The sequence below is a fragment of the Kogia breviceps genome, chromosome 3 (genome assembly GCF_026419965.1).
Source record: "Kogia breviceps isolate mKogBre1 chromosome 3, mKogBre1 haplotype 1, whole genome shotgun sequence".
NCBI lineage: Eukaryota > Metazoa > Chordata > Mammalia > Artiodactyla > Physeteridae > Kogia > Kogia breviceps.
The window spans coordinates 152634616-152651615 of NC_081312.1; the positions used below are offsets into that span (position 1 = coordinate 152634616).

The window sequence follows — 17000 nt, forward strand, 5'->3', positions numbered from 1 at the left end:
TCTGGATCACCAGGTGAATGGTGTTGCCACCAGATGAGATAAAGCTGGAGTGGTCTTGCAGCAGATGAGGAATTCCATTTTGGCCATGTTGAGGGTGAGGTGCCTGTGGAATGCCAGGGAGCAGTGCTGAGGGGAGACATCAGTGCTAGGAATGATAAAATGGGATCTATTAGCACAGACACGGTCATTAAAACCCAGTATGGATGGGATGAAGTGAGAGAGTGGCATGGACATATATACACTACCAAATGTAAAATGGATAGCTGGTGGGAAGCAGCTGCATAGCACAAGGAGAGCAGCTCAGTGCTTTGTGTCCACCTAGAGGGGTGGGATAGGGAGGGTGGGAGGGAGACGCAAGAGGTAGGGGATATGGGGATATGTGTATATGTATAGCTGATTCACTCTGTTATAAAGCAGAAACTAACACATCATTGTAAAGCAATTATACTCCAATAAAGATGTGAAAAAAAAGTTTTAAAAGGGATAAAAACAACAACAATAACAACAATAACCCAGCATGGATGGGAAAGGAAAGAGAGAAGATGGCAAATGGAGAGGACACACAGGTCCAGGGAGCACTTTTCTAAACTGGATCATACACGAGCATGTGTCTAGGTTGAGGGGAAGGACCCAGGGTGGCTAGAGGGGTTCACGGTATAAGAGAGAAGGCAAGATTGATTCAGCAAGGTTTGGCTGGTGATGGAGGGGTTGGGCTGGCCTGGGAGACTGGCTGGGAGGAGAGAAGGGGTCTCCGACGAGGTATTTGTCCTTGGGGAGGAGGAAACAGTTTAAGGAGCTGGTAAAGGTTAGGAGTAGCTGTGGAAGAGGATGATATCCAGGTCACAGGTAAGAACATCACTTAGGGAAGTTTTGTCACAGTTTGGGCCAAGGCTTTATCATTATGTCCTCAGAGTTTGAGAAGCCTCCAAGAAGCGCTGGGATAGGGGATTGGCAAAGCTGGCTTTTGAAAAGTTGAGTGGTCCTGGGGCAGCTCAGAGCCTCTTTGCCACTCTTTTCTCTCATCTCTAAAACGAGCTGCTGATGTCTTCAGCTCATTAGCAGGTGTAAAGTCACTAAGTACATATACTTCCCTTGGTTGCTTGAGCTGTCCTCTGTGTGAAACTCACTTCCCTTCCCTTTCCCAGCCAGTAGAGGACTCCAGGCTCTGTCACAGGGGCTGTCTGAGGCTGCCCCGCAGCATGGTCAAGCAGCCAGGACAGACTTGGCCCACATTATTCTCTGTAATGAGTAGGCGTCTGTCTGACAGCAGTGTGAGGGCAGAGTCCTTGGCTTCCTTGTACTCTGTATGGCCTAGGGCAGGCTGGCTGGTGGTAAACTGGCTTCCAGGAACGCTACCTGTAACAGAAATGAATAGCGTTCTAGTCTCTTAAATCATCGTATTCCTCGGAGTGTCAACTCCAAGTAAAAATGGGAATTGCAGGTGATAGCAGTGTACTGAGCAGTACTGGGCACGCACTTCATGCCTATTAACTCAGTGAATCCCACAATCACACTGACGTGGGTTATTCCCATTTGGTAGAGAAGGGAAAATACACAGAGAGGTTAAGTACTTGACCAAGGTCAACATCTGGTTAGTGAGCAGGCGGGGTTCAAACCGGAATTCGGACTCGGCTAGGAGCACTGCTCTCTGCCGGCTGTTGGCTGCTCCAGTGGAGAGGTTCCAAGGTTTCGGGATCATTTATCCCTTCCTATCCCCGGCCCGAAGGTTCCCCACGTGGATGATCTCGCGGGCTCTTCCCGCTCTGACACCCCCGGGTCTGGCTCCACCCTCTGCCTGCCCGCAGTTCGGCCCAGACACTCTCCAGAGCCTCTCTCGTCGATGACAAGCTCCCGGCTGCGCCCAGGGCCGGGGTCCCGCGCCCACCTCCCGGTCCGCCGCCTTTCCGCAGAGCGCGCGCCTCCGGGGACACGTGTCCCCGGGCAGGGGGCTGTCGCCGCTCCTCGGCGCCGCTCGGCGCTCGCGGTGGAGCCCCAGCTGCCCTGGGTTGGAGGACGGCAGGGGGCCTCCCGGGCCTGTGCACCTGCCCTGCTTACCAGGCGGCTGCGGGCGGGCGCGCCGAGAAGGCGCTGCTGAGGGCGTAGCGCGGGGGGCGCGCTAGGCGTGGCGCCTTGAAGGGCGCGGCCGAGGGGCGCGGGCGCAGCCGGAAGCTGGGGCGGGGCGCCCGCGCGGGATGCGGTGAAGGGCAAGCGGCGCGGCGGCGGCGATGAGTGCCTCGGCGGCCACAGGGGTCTTCGTGCTGTCCCTCTCGGCCATCCCGGTCACCTACGTCTTCAACCACCTGGCGGCCCAGCACAAGTGAGTGGATGCGCGCGGCGGGGGTCGGCGCGTCAGGAGCCCCAGCAACTTTTTAGAGGGGGCCGAGCCGCAAACTGCAGGGCAGCGGTTCGCCGGCCTTCAGGGCTCCCCGCGGGCGGCCGGAGGAGGGGAGGCGCCCGGAGTCGTGCGGGCCGGGGTCCTCGCTTAGGCTGGCATCCCTGATATTCGGCGCAATTCTGGGGGCAAGTGCTGGGCGTCCGCTCTGTGCTCGCCCCGTGCCAGGTATCCGGGGTTACAGAGGTCAATAAGGCAATGCCCCTGCCCTTGAATTGCCCAGGGGCAGGGGTGGGGCGGTACACACACCGACAACTTGGAGCTTGGTCTTATCTCAGGCTGTGCCTTGTTCGTTTCACATTTCTCAGGAACGTTTCCATGTATGGACACACGCATACTTGTCATTTCGTATTAATTTTAGAAACTGTTGTGAATGACTAGCAGAAATAGCCCAGAACGAACAGGCAAAGACCTGGGTTCTAGGCCTGGCTTTGGCACTAACCATGTGGCCCGGCCTCAGTCCTCCTGTCAAATGGCCTATATTTGCATCCTATTGTCGGGATCCAAAAAGCCGTAAGGGAGGGCGCAGTGTTGTGTAGGATGGGCAGCCAGGCAGAGAGGCAGGGCAGTTCCATGCTAAGGAAATGGGTGGGGCTGAAGGAGGCCGAATATGGATTTGGTTCAAAGCCCTGCCTCTCCTCTGTGAGGGATCCCTGGCCAAGCAACGGGCACCAGTCAGCAGCCAGCCTGCTCTAGCAGTGGGAAAGGTGCCAGACCTCCAGGCCTGCTGATGTTTCTTGCTATCTGCGGGGAAGAGGAAGTAAACCTGTTATGTTTCCCACAGCAGTTGGTGCTAAGGAAATTGCATCAGTCTGTACGCTGCAAACCCCCTCCAGACCTTCAGGCTGTAGAGAAGTGTCTGCCCACAGGGCGGTGACTTGCTCCTCTCTTGTTCCTGGGGCTACCACTTGCTGACAGCCTTATCCAGATGGCACCCATCCATACTGAGTGCTCCCTAGGCATGGGCGGTGACAGCCCTTGGTCTGACCCAGTCTTGGGGCACAACTCCTGGAAGAAGCATCTCTGGGCAGTGAATGTCACATGTCTGTGAATATAGTGCATGGAGGACCCTGCCCTCCTAAAATGGCATTATGGGCAGTTCAGCAAATATTTATTGAGTACATATTCTATGCTTGGCACTGTTCCAGGTGCTGGGGAAATAGCTATGAACAAACCACAAGAGATTGGGGAGGCATGTGTTGAGATACACATCAGCACAGAAAATGGGGCAATATGAGAGTGATGGGGGGGACTAGTGGTCAGGGAAGGCTTCTTGGAAGAGGTGACTTGAGCTGCAGGAGGTGGCCACAGGAAGATCTGGGGACAGAGCTTTCCAGGTAGGGGAACAGGGGGCAGTTCAGGGAGAGGGATGTGGCTGGGTGTAGGGATATTTGGGAGGGAGGGCACTGCAGCTTGTTGAAGGATCACATGGCATGGAGAGGATCTGAGGATGACTGAGAATTTGGCCTCAGCCACTGGGAGGATGGTGATGGCATTTACTGAACACATGGTGGATTATGTATTGCTGTGTATTGTTGAGCACATTGCTAAGCCCTGCAGAGTTTGGAATAATTGGTTCCAACCATTCTTCCTGTCCTCCTGCAGGTTAAAATCCCAGTAGCCTTTGATTCCTCCCTCTTCTTTCTCCACTCCTTCCCTCCAGCCCTCCCACTGTCTCCTTCCCCCTAATTCCCCGGGCTGGGCTAGCATCTGTTTCCTCCTTTCTGTTCCCCTGGCACTGGCCCTCTCCCGCCCAGCCCATGGCAAAGCCTCCCACGGGAGGTCCCCTTCCCGCCCCAGTGCCCTGTGCATTTCTGCCTCAGCCCACCAGCCCAGCCCACTGTGCTGGTGCTTCAGCCACACTGGACTGTTCTGTGCCCCCAGGACACTCCTTAACTTTCCTGCCTCCTTGTCATTGCTCACACTGTTCCCTCTGACGGGGATGCCTTCCTCCCTGTAGCTGACTGTTGAAGCCACACCTGGACTTTATGGCCCAGAGGAAAATGCCACCTCTTCCTCTTCCAGGTCCCTCCAAGCAGATGTGATCTCTCCCTCCTCTGAGCCCGGCTGGGTTGTGTTCTTCTCACAAGAGTTACTTTCCTGTAGTCAGAACTTACCTTCTCAGGCCACAGCTCCCCTTAGTATTGTCCTGCCCAGCACAGGGCCTCGTGCCTAGTGGGCATCCCATTAAGTTTGCATTAGTTGACTTAGTTGAAGCTTCCTTCCTATCAGAACTTTTACGAAAGGCTGAAAAACAGAAAAATCAAATTAAGTCGAGGAGTCAGAAAAGGGTGGGATCTCTCTGTCACACACAAATACACACACACACAAACACACATACTCACCCAATATACTCACCCATACATGACCTCTCTCAGTAGCTGTCTGTTCATGGAAAGGCATCTGCAACTCCCTGCCCCCCATCCCAAAACACACACACATTCCAAGACTAACAACATTTCCACCCTTGGGTTAGTGGCAGCCCTTACCCCTCCCCCCACACCCCGAGCCACTGCTGGATCCATTTCTCCCTGTTCTGAGCAGGTCCTGCACTTGGCTGTCACTGGGAGACACAGGTGATCTGTTGCCCCAGTTTCTCTTCATTTTTTTGCTCCTCCCCCAGAGGTGGAGAGTGTGAGAGGACACCATGAACCAGTTCACACTGCTGTCTCATAGTCCAGAAGAGCACCAGCTGTGTGACGGTGCTGGCTGCAAGCCTAGGTCCTTGGTAGGAGCAGGGATGGGAGTTGTCTCCTGGCCACTACCTGTCTCAGGCTGTGATTAAAATGTCTGTCAGCTTACATCGCACACCTGTCCTCTTCCCTCTTCACCAGATGCTTCAGCCCAGCATCATGTTCCTGACCCACATTAGCTTCCTCTTCCATCCGCTCCTCCTTTGTCTCATCCCTACAGGAGGAGCCTAGAGGATCCACTGATGTGTACCGCCAGAAACCTCCTATTTCAGTCTCTTACCTGGTTACTGACATGGTAATTCTTTCTTTCCTTCTCTCTTTCTCTCTCTCCTACTCTCCTTCTCTCTTTTCCTCCTTCCTTCCTTTCTCTTTTTTCTCTCTTTCCTTCCTTCCTTCCTTTCTCTCTCTCTCTCCCTCTCTTCTTTCTTCCTTCCTTCCTTCCTCTTTCTATCTTTCTCTCTCTCTCTTTCATCCTCATTCTTATCATAAAACTATGTCATCGATTCACCATCTGTCCATCCACCCATCCATCCGTCCATCGTCCATCCATCCATCCAACTATCCATCCATCTACCATCCATCTGTCCATCCATCCATCCATTTCTCCTTCCTTTCTTCCTCTTCCTTTCCTTCCCTCCCTCATTCATCCATCAATTCCTGAACACCTTAAAAGAGGTCCCGAGGCAGACTTTCTGTGCACACTCATCCAGATATCTTGGAAAAGGTTGCACGTTCCCATACCCCACCCCTGAAGTATTCTGATTCTGTAGGTCTAGGGTGGCATTTGGAAATCTGGGCACTGCTGATGCCCACAACCCACTCCTTTACTCTTAAGTGGGTCCCGGGGCCAGGTGCTGGGGACACAGCTGTCCTGGACCTGGGGCCAGTCTCCTGGGGGTCCATCTCCCTGCAAGTAGTTGGATCACTTCCTGACTCACCTCTCTGACATTAGGGGCAGATTTCTGACTGGTGCCTAGCACCCATTGCAGCTGTAGGTGTGTGGAGTGAACTTCAGCATAAGTTCATCCCTCAGATATTAGTAGGTATTGGTGGGCTGTGAAGGATACTTTCCAGAAGTCCCAGGGCATGTGGCAAAGGTTATCCAAAAGTCCTCTGTGATGGTGTGGAGGGCTCTTGGCTAAGGAGTGGTGCTTGCAGCAGCTCTCAAGGGTTACTGAGGAGTGTAGCAGGCCATGGAGTGGGCCAGGTGGAGCTTTGTCTAGAACTGGATGCCTTGTTGGTGTGGAGGAGTGAGAGAGAGAACATCTCTTAGGACTGGGGGTAGCCTTCTGGATGAGGGAGCTCAGAGCCTATTGAGATAGGTTCCCCCCATGTAGTCAGGGATCTCTTTTTCATCCTCAGTGCCTGGCACACAGGGGTGTGCAATGCATTTTTCCTCAATATGCTTTTTAATGAATTAAAAAACAGATGATGAAATGACATGATGTTCCTAAGGTCACACAGGGAGTGGTGGAGTAGGTACTAGACTCCAGGTCCCTTGACTGCTAACTCTACCAAGCCTCGTGCCCTAGTGCTGTCCTGCTGAGGAGTGGCTTTGGTCCCCAGTCTCCTTGGTGCCATGCCCTTTCCCAGGAGAAAGACCAGGGGCTGTGCCCAACCTAGCCTCACCCTGGCTTCCTGGGTATGGGGTTGGATGCTGGCTTGGCTTCCTGGGTGTTGGGGCGCTGGCATCATTCTGGCCTTAGGCCCGGCCTAGGCTCTTCCCTCCTTGGATTGGCCTCGTCCTCTCGCCCCTTTGATTATACACACAGCCTGTGGGCTTGTCCACCGAGAAGGTGTATGTAGTTGTGACTCCTGTGTGTTCCCTGGAGCTCAGTCTGAGGGTTTCCAGCTGGCCCTGAGAGAGGAGGCAGATTCAGTGGTTAGACCTGTCAGACACTGGGAACAGGGCTTGGCGGAATAGGTGGATAGAGGCAGCGGGACAGCAGCCGAGGGCACTCGGACACATGGTTCACCCAGGAGGGCAGGATGACAGGAGAATGAGGACCTAGTACCTCTGGTCCCTGAAAGTCACAGGGGCAGCCCAGAGGGGCCCAAGTGCTGTGGATAAACTTCATGAACTCCCCAGTACTTGAGGGATAGGCAGAGGCAGAGCTGCAAGAGAATGCATTCAATAGCCAGGAAATTCCATGCACGAGTGTGTTTATTTTGATAAGTGACCACCTCCCTGTTCTGGTCGTTGCAGTTCCTGGACAATTGTAGGGGTGGCTGCCCTCATCCTGTTCCTGGTAGCCCTGTTGGCTCGTGTCTTGGTCAAAAGGAAACCACCCCGGGACCCACTGTTCTATGGTACGTCTCCATGGGAGGGAAACACTTTGTGTCCACTTAAGAGCACAACACTCGGGCCTGTCTTTTTCCCTCTGTGGTTGTGAATACTCTGAGCCCACTGGTAAAGCAGCAGGAGGGGTGGGAGTAGTTTTGTTCTCCTATAAGCTAAAGTCTCTCCCAAGCTGTGGACCCCACCCTGTCGCAGCTGGGATCCTGGTGGAGGGAAGGTCGCTGCCAGAGCCAGGCAGGACATCCCTTCGTTCCTCTCCCCTGTCCCCAGCCATGCTCTGACCTCTGACCTCAGCTCTTTTGCCAGCTCCTTCCTGGCTTCCTGCCTTCAGCCTGCTGTTTGCAGCGCCCTCCACCTGGCATGGAACATAGCCATATGGAGCCTCAATTTGCACATTTGTGTAATGAGGAAAATAACAGTATCAATACTTACCATGGAGGGTTGGTACAAACAGTTAATAAGATACTAGCTGTAAAGTACTTAGACCATTGCCTGGCAAGTACACTTGTATGTTAAAGGAATAAAAACACCACTGATTGAGCACCTGTGGTGTGCCTGGTGTGGCTGAGCACATTAGCAGTATTTTATTTAATCCTCACAACAAATGTCCTCCCTGCACAGATGAAGAATCTGGCTCAGAGGTGCTAAGAAACGTGGTCAAGGTCACAGTTAGTGAGACAGCACTGACCTGCACAATTTCTCCCAACTTGCATGTAAAAAATGCTGAAGCTTAGAGAAATGATGTAACTTACCTAAGACCTGACAGCCAGTCAGGAGATGAGCTGGGCCTGTCTGAGTTCAAGGCCCCACTCCACCTGCCTTTGATCTGGCCTCTGCAGACTGGTCTCCTGCTGCCATCTTCCCCCCACTCCCTCCACACTCCGTGGAGCCCACGCTTAGCTGCGCTCACGTCTCTCCTAACTCCTCAGGGTGGAGGACCCTTGCTCCTACCCTCTCAGCCCTCTGTCCTCATGTCTGTCACTGCAGCCACAGGGCCAGACTGGAGGGCAGAGAGTGTCCTTGCCATCTCTGACCCAGCGTCTGACACTCCTGTTGGCATCGGCGATTGTTGGCAGCATAGTCGAATGAGCATGTGCTGAAGGCTTCCTCTCCTGGGAGACATGCCATGGTGGATCACCTGATGGCTCATCGCTGTCAGCAGGATCCGGACCAGAGGCCTGCACAGAGGCCCAGGGAGGCAGGGTCTACAGGGCTGGGCGCGTGTGGGCCTTCTGCTCCTTCTGGGGAAGATGTAAATGCAGCAGACTCAGGGCCAGGCCAGCTTCCCTTCTCTCTGAGTGAACCTTCCCCGCTCTCCTCTCCATTTCTTTTTTCACAGCTGTTTTGATATTCAACATCAGATTTTTCTACCATCCATGCCCATTACGTAGTTTGACACCGATGTGTTACAACTTGAACATGCAGCTTTATTGACAAACTGCCACACACTAAATTCGATCACTCACTGTATAAAAAGTATTATTCCTAAGCTGTTTGTTGCTGGTAGTTTTCAGCCCGTTGAGGAGATTCTCACAACCTTAGTGAGATTCTCTAAGATGATACAGCTTTCCTTCTTTAACATTCATCAGTTCCATCTCGTATCATTTTTTAAAAAATCACTGGCCTTTCTTCTTAAAGCTACTGTCACTTGCACGTCAGCCACTGTCTGTCTTTCGGATCTCCAGTGTGGGATAAAGCAAGTGCGTTTTGGACACACCGTGAGGCAGACTGCTTGGTAACTAACCACTGAGATGAATGATCTCTTTTGAGTCCCTGTTTTAAACCTGGGGGTCACCTCTGTGCTTCCTTGGCCACTGGTTAATGGTTTTGTTCCCGCTACCCGGGTGGGATGCAGATGTGGCCCTGGCAGCCACGTGTAGGAAGTGGAGGATGGGTGGGGCAGGCTGGTAGAATCCTCTGGGACAGTCAGTGGGTGACTTTGTCACTCGCTACTCCCTGGGTTGGGGGCGTCCTCTCCCAGCTCCACGACACCGGCAGAGATCCAGCTGCGTGCACAGGAGGTATGTTCTTTTAGTCCGTATTGACAACGTCCGCAGTATCTTCTGGAAAACATGAAAAGAAATCATTACTGGCGAATGCCAGGCTCTTAGGCAACGTCCCCTGAGCTACAGCTTTTTGAACTCCTGCTTTCTTTGCTCTAGTGTACGCAGTATTTGGATTTACCAGCGTGGTGAACCTCATCATAGGACTGGAACAGGACGGGATCATTGATGGCTTCATGACATACTACTTGAGAGAGGTACGGGGTCGGTGGCGAGTACGAGCCTTGAACTAAAGGGTCTGCGGCCCCAACAGCATTGCTCGAGATGGAAATCCTTTCATTTAGTGTAAGCAGGGATGACACACGGTATTTCATTTGCTGCCATAGACACAGGACACTTAGTCACGTGGAAGGTGAAGCGGAAAGTTAGGATTGGATCATGGGAGGCAGTTCTCCTCGGCGTTTGGTCTTACAGCTCCTTCCTCACACCCAACCCACCACCTTTCCCCTTTACTTGTATTTAATATAAATGAGGTTACTTTAAATGAATCCAGTATCTGTGTATCTACTGTTATTAATACACTACTCTCTAAGAAAGCCCAGGTCAGTCTTAAATGTATAAATCCCCAAACACTGAGGCAGTTAATAAAGCCATTTGATTGTGAGGATGAACACACACTCCTCCCCCCATCACAGCATGACAGACCTCCCTGGCACCTGACAGAGCTAGTCCTTTTTCCTTATTTTATGGTGTGATGAATCCAGCCCCAGAGAGGTTAAGTAACGTACTTAAGGTCACACAGGAAATAAGGAGCAGAACTGGAAGTGTAGTCTTCATCTGTGTTTCAAATAATGGGGAGCTTTGTGTGCAAGCTAAGGGAGTTTGGATTTTGTCCCGCATGTGAGGGAAGATCTTAAGTCAGGGAACAGTGCAGTCAGTCAGCTCTGAGAAGGATGGGCTTGACGGGAAGGGTCGATGTCATGAGCTGGGACACCAGTCAGGGGGCTTTTGCAGGGCCAGCAAGGGCATGAAGATGGCCCAGACGGAGGCCAAGCATGGACAGTAGAGAAGAAAGACGGATTTCAGAGAACTTGGGCGGCTGGAATGAGTAGGTCTCGGGGATGAGTTGGGGGCAATGGGGAGGGTAAGGGCTGAGATGCCATCCTGATTCCTGCTTTTGGAAGAACGCTGGTGTTATTCAACTGGAGAGGGATAAAAGGGGAAATGCAGTTCCACAGATGTCTGGTGAGCAGACTGTGGGGGTCACAAGACCTGCTTTCTCCCTCCAGGAGCTAATGTGGCAGTGAGATGGCATGGTCCTAGGCACAGAGACGGAGGCTCACGCCAGGCACAGCACGCACTGAGGAAGCACTGACTCTGGGAGCACTTGGGGGAGCCTCAGCGGGTTGGTGACGCTGGCCTTGGCTTCTTTAAAAATGGCAGTGGCAGTGGATGATAAACGTTTTCCAGATAGGCTAGTGGGTGGAGGGCATGTCAAGGAGAAGAGACAGTGTGGGTAAAGGCTTAGAGAGAAGGGACTTCCCTGGTGGTCCAGTGGTTAGGACTCTGCACTTCCACTGCAGGGGGCGCGGGTTCCAGCCCTCGTTGGGGAGCTAAGATCCCACAAGCTGCACAGCGCGGCCAAAAAAGAAAAGAAAAAAAAAAAAAGAGGCTTAGAGAGGAGAAACAGCGTATGTCTCCCCATTGCCAGCCTGGGGCGCACGTGTGCAGGGATGATGCTGAGTTCATCTGGGGACATGTGGAGTTTCAGGTGGGTAAAGAACATCCTAGCAGGTGTCCCAGCTGGCAGGGCTTCACAGCTGTTGAGCTCGGGGAAGAGATACAAGGCCCATCAGAGTATAGTTGGTACCTGAAGGTCTGAGAGGAAAGGAGAGGGTAGAGAGGAGAGGGCCGAGGGTGGAACTTTGGAGACCGTGGCCAGAAGATCAGGAGCCTCTGAAGTGGACTGTGAGGGGACAGGCGAAGAGGCAGAAGGAAAGCCTGGAGAGTGCAGGGCCACTGAGTCCAGAGCGGGGAGGTTTCAGGAAGGAGGTGGCTGCCAAGAGGGCCTGGAGGTTGAGCTGGTGAGGGTGGTGAGACAGGGTATGAGATGGGGGGCTGGGGTGTAACTGTGGGAGGGTCTGCAGGGCCAGGCGCAGGGACCCAGCTGCCAGATAAGAGGAGGTAGGGCTTGGTCTTGCAGCCGCCAGCAGCTTTGGCAGGTTTATGAGCAGAAGAGTTGACATGTCAAGAGCCAGGGCAGCGGTGTGGTGAGTCGGAAGGAGAGGAGAGAGGTAGGAACACCATGTGGGAAAGGTGCAGTGAGGGGCACTGAGGGCTTGAACTAGGCCATGACGAGAGGGAAGGTTGCCTGGGGTGACATTATAGAGGTAAAATTGATAGGACTTGCCGACAGACTGCATAAGAGAACAAGGAATGAACAACGACCCCTGTGGTTTTGACCTGGGTAAGTTGAATGGTGTCGCCATGAAAGCAGAGAGGCCAGGTGGGGCGTGGTTGAACGGGGAAGCCAATGAGTTAGAGGAAAGGTGAGTTTGAAGGGCCCATGGACCAGACAGTTGAAGATGTGCATCAAGCCACCAGGAGAGGTCAGCACTGGCCCCGAGAGCCAGGTGTGTAGGCATCAATGATTAAAACCATGAACTTGGGTAGTATCATCCAATCAAAGCACGTCAGAGAGAAAAGATGTGGGCCAGGCATGGGTACTGAAGTATGACTCACGTTGTTTCCTCCACCTCTGTGATTGTCACTTGATTTGATTTTTGAGGCAAGATGACAGAGAGCAGTCTTTGCCCTAGGGGAGTGCAGAGCTTCAGAGAATCCCCTGCTTGGTTGGTTGACTGATGGGCTGGTTGACCTGCATTGTTCCTTGCTGTAGAAAGGACTTAAGGCATCTTAGGAAAACATCTGAAACAAGGCAGGAGATCACAAATGTGGGAGAAAGAAGAAAGGAAAGTGAGTTGGAGCCAGAATGACACTAAAAACCCAGGCAAGTTTGACAGTGATTTTACAGTAGCCACCTGGAAACATAAGCACCTGGGAAAGGGAAATGTCGTTCGTCATAAATCTGTTTATAAAATTAAAAATGTCTTGGAAGTATAGCTCTTCTTGGTAGTATAGTTTCTGCTAGGAATTAGCTGTGTGACCTTAGGCAGGTCAGGTAACCTCTTCGAACCTCTGTTTGCTCATCTGTAAAATGGAGTCAATCGTGTCTATCCCATAGTGTTGTTGGGAAGGTTGAACGAGGGGTTGGGTGTGAAGCTCTGAGTGTAGTGCCTGCCGGTCTGTGCCCACATGGGGACAGAGGTGGGGCAAAGGCGTGCCTTCCTCACACTCATCCCAGCAAGCCTCTGGGTCAGTATGAATTTTGAAGGTCAGCCAGTGGCTCTGGTCAGCAGGGTCTTCCCTGGCCACCCCCGCTGCCCAGAGCCAAACACCTTTAGTCACAGATTAGACTCGGCCTCAGTGAGTTCGTCATGCGGCCAGGACTGCCTGTAACGCCATCAGTTTTGTATCGCTGTGCACACCTGTGTTGACCTAGCATAGGCCAGGCATTCTCTAATTCCACCCCCTGTGGCAGACCCTAGTTCTGGCGGCTCCAGGGTAAATGTACATTTTCATGTTTCTACCAATTGTGTAATTGTATGGGATTAAGAATAGTTTCATTTTAGCAGACGAAGATGTTCTGCTGCTTTATTTTACTTTCAATACAGGTCTGGTGTTCTGTGTTGAAGTGTCTGAGTCATATTTAAAGTGGACTTCTGTTTAATGCTTTCCTTAGGGTGAACCGTATCTGAACACGGCCTATGGGCACATGATCTGCTACTGGGATGGCTCTGCTCATTATCTGATGTATCTGGTGATGGTGGCAGCCATAGCCTGGGAGTAAGTCAGTTCGCCTGGTGGGTGTGCCTTTGTCACCTTAGCAATCGATAGGTGGGTAGGTAAGGAAAATGGATGTATAGAGGCACATACACAGGCAGGTACACATGGACATGAATCTAGGGTCTGTGGAGACAAGTTAGACACGGCTTTATTTTTCCTTGTGTCACTGCCTTTCGAACATATGCCTTTGGATTTCTCCTCTGCCATGATGGACAGCTCGGGCAGACCCCGTAACTTTCTGATTATGTTCTCTTATCACAGCAGTCTCATTTTCAGAAATTAAAGCCCAGCACATAGTAATTCAAAACTTCAAACTCCTTTCGGTTCAGAGCTCTCTTTCCCTCCAGTTCAGGCTTACCCCTGAAGCTTAGCGGCCTGCTTTGAGGCTGGGGTGCGTGGTCTGTCCCTTTATTCCTCTCAGCTTGCTCTGCGGCTGGCTCCTCTGGGAGCATGTGTGTATGTACACGGGGTTAAAGGAAGAGGGGCAGAGTCTTACATGACAATTGCTGCTTTCTGGGAACTGGTAGCCTCTGTTATGATATGCTGGCTCTGTCTTGTGGGGCACATGTGTGGGTTCTTGGAGACCCCTACCACAGGAAGGAACCTCTGCATTACACTGATCCCTGAAATGAGCAATGCTCTCTCAGACTGAATTTGTGTGACTCTCCTGCCCATGGTGGTACACGCACAGCTTCTTTCTGCTGGGGCCTCTGCAACCCAGAAGGCACGCCCCTTTGGGGATCCTTTAAAGATGGCTCAAGCCCAGCTACCTTCCCAGGCCTCCCCTTGGCTCCAGGTTAGAGAAAGCCGTGCATTTTGCCCCACACCAGGTTGAAATTAAGCTTGACCAACTGTCCTGTGCCCCTCCCATGCCCTCAGTCATCCACTCAAGGACAGTTCCAACTAATTTCTGGACTTTCCTAGGCCCCCCGCCCATCTCTTCATGAATGTTCCCAAGCTCCAGGGAACACATCAGGTATTTCTGAGAATGCTCAGGCTGTGCTTGCTGCCAGCAGTGCGCCAGTGTTTCTATGGTTCGATTAGCATCCAGTTGGGGAGGAAGATTCTGGTCTGTCCCCCTGCTGACAATCCCAGTCATTGTGAACGAGCCTCTTGGGATCTGATGCATTTGGCTTGGGGGATAGGGCAGGGCAGGAAGCACACAGTATTCTCCACTTCTCTTTCCCATCAGAGAATCTCTTTTTGAATTTCTCATGGCCCCTTATGGAGGTGACTGTCAGTTATCAGTTGTAAACACTTTTTGTCAACATCGCCTATTAAGATTAGGGGTATGTGTCTAGCAGCTCCTTCAGAACATGGGGTAGGTATCACTTATTATACTTATCTCTGGGGCTTTGGCTAAAATCCTGTGACACCAGGGAAAGTCCACTTAACATCCTACTACTCAATGATTTAAAATATGGATCCAGTTTTCTTTGAACCTTCTTTTTACTTTCATGCTGTGAGTTTCATAAATAATAGTGAAATGCAGGACTCCTTTGATAGTGAGGACCATGGTATGGTTTAATAGATCAGTGTAGCAAGCATAATTTCCTATTCAAAAGGACACAAAGAGGGTTCTATAGCATATCACATATGGAAATGCAGTTTGATCACCAGGGTTCCTTGTATTTGATTTATTACTCTTGATTCAGTACATTTTGATTCATGTACTTTACTAGTTAGAACAAAGATAATATTGTGGAGCATCTTATACTATAGTATTCTAAGACAAATGTTTTATGTCAGGATTTTTTTCTTTACAGGGAAAGTTATAGAACCATTGGCCTATATTGGGTCGGATCTATTATTATGAGCATTGTTGTTTTTGTGCCAGGAAACATTGTAGGTAAGAAACTTTATCTTAAAGTTTACTTTCCTTTTCTGAAACAATAGGAATTGTTTTTAAATAGGGAAGCTATTTTCATTGTAATAGAACCAAGAAATTCCAAGTATACCAAAAAAGCTGTTTTGCAGAATTATTCCTTTTCCCTTCCATCTCACCTTTTAAGAAATGCTTTTGAGCAATTTTCAGAAGTGTACACTGAACAATTAGACCATCGTTTCCTGAGTTTTAGAAGGATCTAGTGGGGTAAATATTGTGTTTGTGGCTACATTCAGTGTGAAAATATTTCCTACAACTCTTTGTATTATATATAAAACTCTTGATACACTATGGGAACTTGATAAATGTACTTGAAAATTAAGATTCTTGAAAGCTAATGTAGAAGTTATTTATGCATGCAAGAAATCAGGATACTATATTGTCTATTTTTAAAGTACTGTAGATAGGGCATGCCTGTTAATAAACACCTAATAATTTTAAATTGACCTGTTTTTGGTCTCATTAAAAATACTGTCTGGCCCATATCAAAATTTTAGATGACTTGAGACGGGGAGGTGTTCTACATGTTGTGTTTGGATATACTTTTGACTTTCTCTTTTTTTTCTCTCTTTTAAATAGGGAAGTATGGAACACGCATTTGCCCTGCGTTTTTCTTAAGCATACCATATACTTGTCTTCCTGTCTGGGCTGGTTTCAGAATCTATAATCAGCCATCGGAAAATTATAATTATCCCTCAAAGGTGATTTTATTAAGTTAAATGTAACCTGTTCTCAGACTCACAGGGCTCACTCATATCCACTGGCTACTGGGTTGAACCATGCCTCCAGGGATGGAGCCTTTGGAGCATTCAATCAGTGTGACTGTGCTGATTCTGCAGCACTGGTTCACACCTTAGTTATGGTGGCCAGAATGGTCTGTTTCTGCGTGAATAGATCTGCTTTGATTGGCCAGGCCATGCTTTTTGGAACTTCCTGTGCCAGAGGTTACACTGGCTCTTCCCATCAGATTCTGCATTAGTGTGCAGAGCGTGAGGTTTGTCTGGGGCTGTTAACAGCCTGGAGTCTGAGCACCTGGGTACCTCTTTCAGAGCTATCTATGCACTACTGCCCCAAAGGGAGGCTGGAGAGATACTGCTGTTCCAGGTAGCACACACAGCCATAGGGTCTGATTACCAAGAGATCCAGGCACATCGAGACTGGCTACAGGACGTCTTCTGAGACACCTCCTCCCTTCCATTCACAGCCGAGGTGGTCAAGGTGAAACAATACTGGCCGGGCAGGTAGTCTGTTAAGGTCTTCATTTCTAAGCTAGTGACATTTTTCTAAGTTTCTCTTCCTTTCATAGGTATTAGATCCTTAAGCAAGATCCTTTAAGCAAAATTGATATACAAAAATGAGTTACTAGAGATAATCAGAACACGCTTCTTCATTTTACAAAAAGACTTACGATAGAATTCATTAAAATACATTTTAATTTACAGACACTTCATTTGTAAACATTTAGACATGCTATGTAAACTCAGCTTGGCACATTGACAACTGGTACTCCCTTACACCCCTTTGAGGAATGAGGTGATTGTTAAAAAATAAGCGAACAGTAACTATAGCCTTGGTCCTTGCTCGGCTCCATGTCAGTGTATCAACACCGTTCCATTCATGTTGTAAGACACATAGACTGTTCATTTAAAAAAACTGTTAAAACACAGTGATGGCCGGGGAGAAATAGGCGTTGTCACACAGTGCTGGTAGGAACATAAATTCAGAATCGCTCTGCAAAGCCACCTGGCAGTGTTATCAACCTTAACAAATTTAACTTTTTAATCTAGTAATTTTAATTCTAGGGTACTATCCTAAGAAAATC

The 17000-nt window shown here is 50.3% G+C and overlaps 1 protein-coding gene across 9 annotated transcripts in view; it reads left to right on the forward strand.

Moving 5' to 3' along the window:
* Positions 1–1760: 1760 nt before the first annotated feature.
* TM6SF1 (transmembrane 6 superfamily member 1) overlaps positions 1761–17000 on the forward strand; it is a 54910-nt gene continuing 39670 nt past the window's right edge. For 2 of the 9 annotated variants that reach the window (XM_059057322.2, XM_067030013.1), the window contains exons 1-6: positions 1762–2317; positions 7292–7395; positions 9547–9644; positions 13190–13293; positions 15060–15142; positions 15758–15879. In XM_059057322.2, the coding sequence (XP_058913305.1) occupies positions 2226–2317; positions 7292–7395; positions 9547–9644; positions 13190–13293; positions 15060–15142; positions 15758–15879 (603 nt within the window). In that variant the 5' untranslated portion in view covers positions 1762–2225. Of the gene's footprint in view, positions 2318–7291; positions 7396–9546; positions 9645–13189; positions 13294–15059; positions 15143–15757; positions 15880–17000 lie in introns of all 9 variants that reach the window. The other 7 variants (XM_059057334.2, XM_059057333.2, XM_067030012.1 and 4 more) reach the window with 6 other exon arrangements.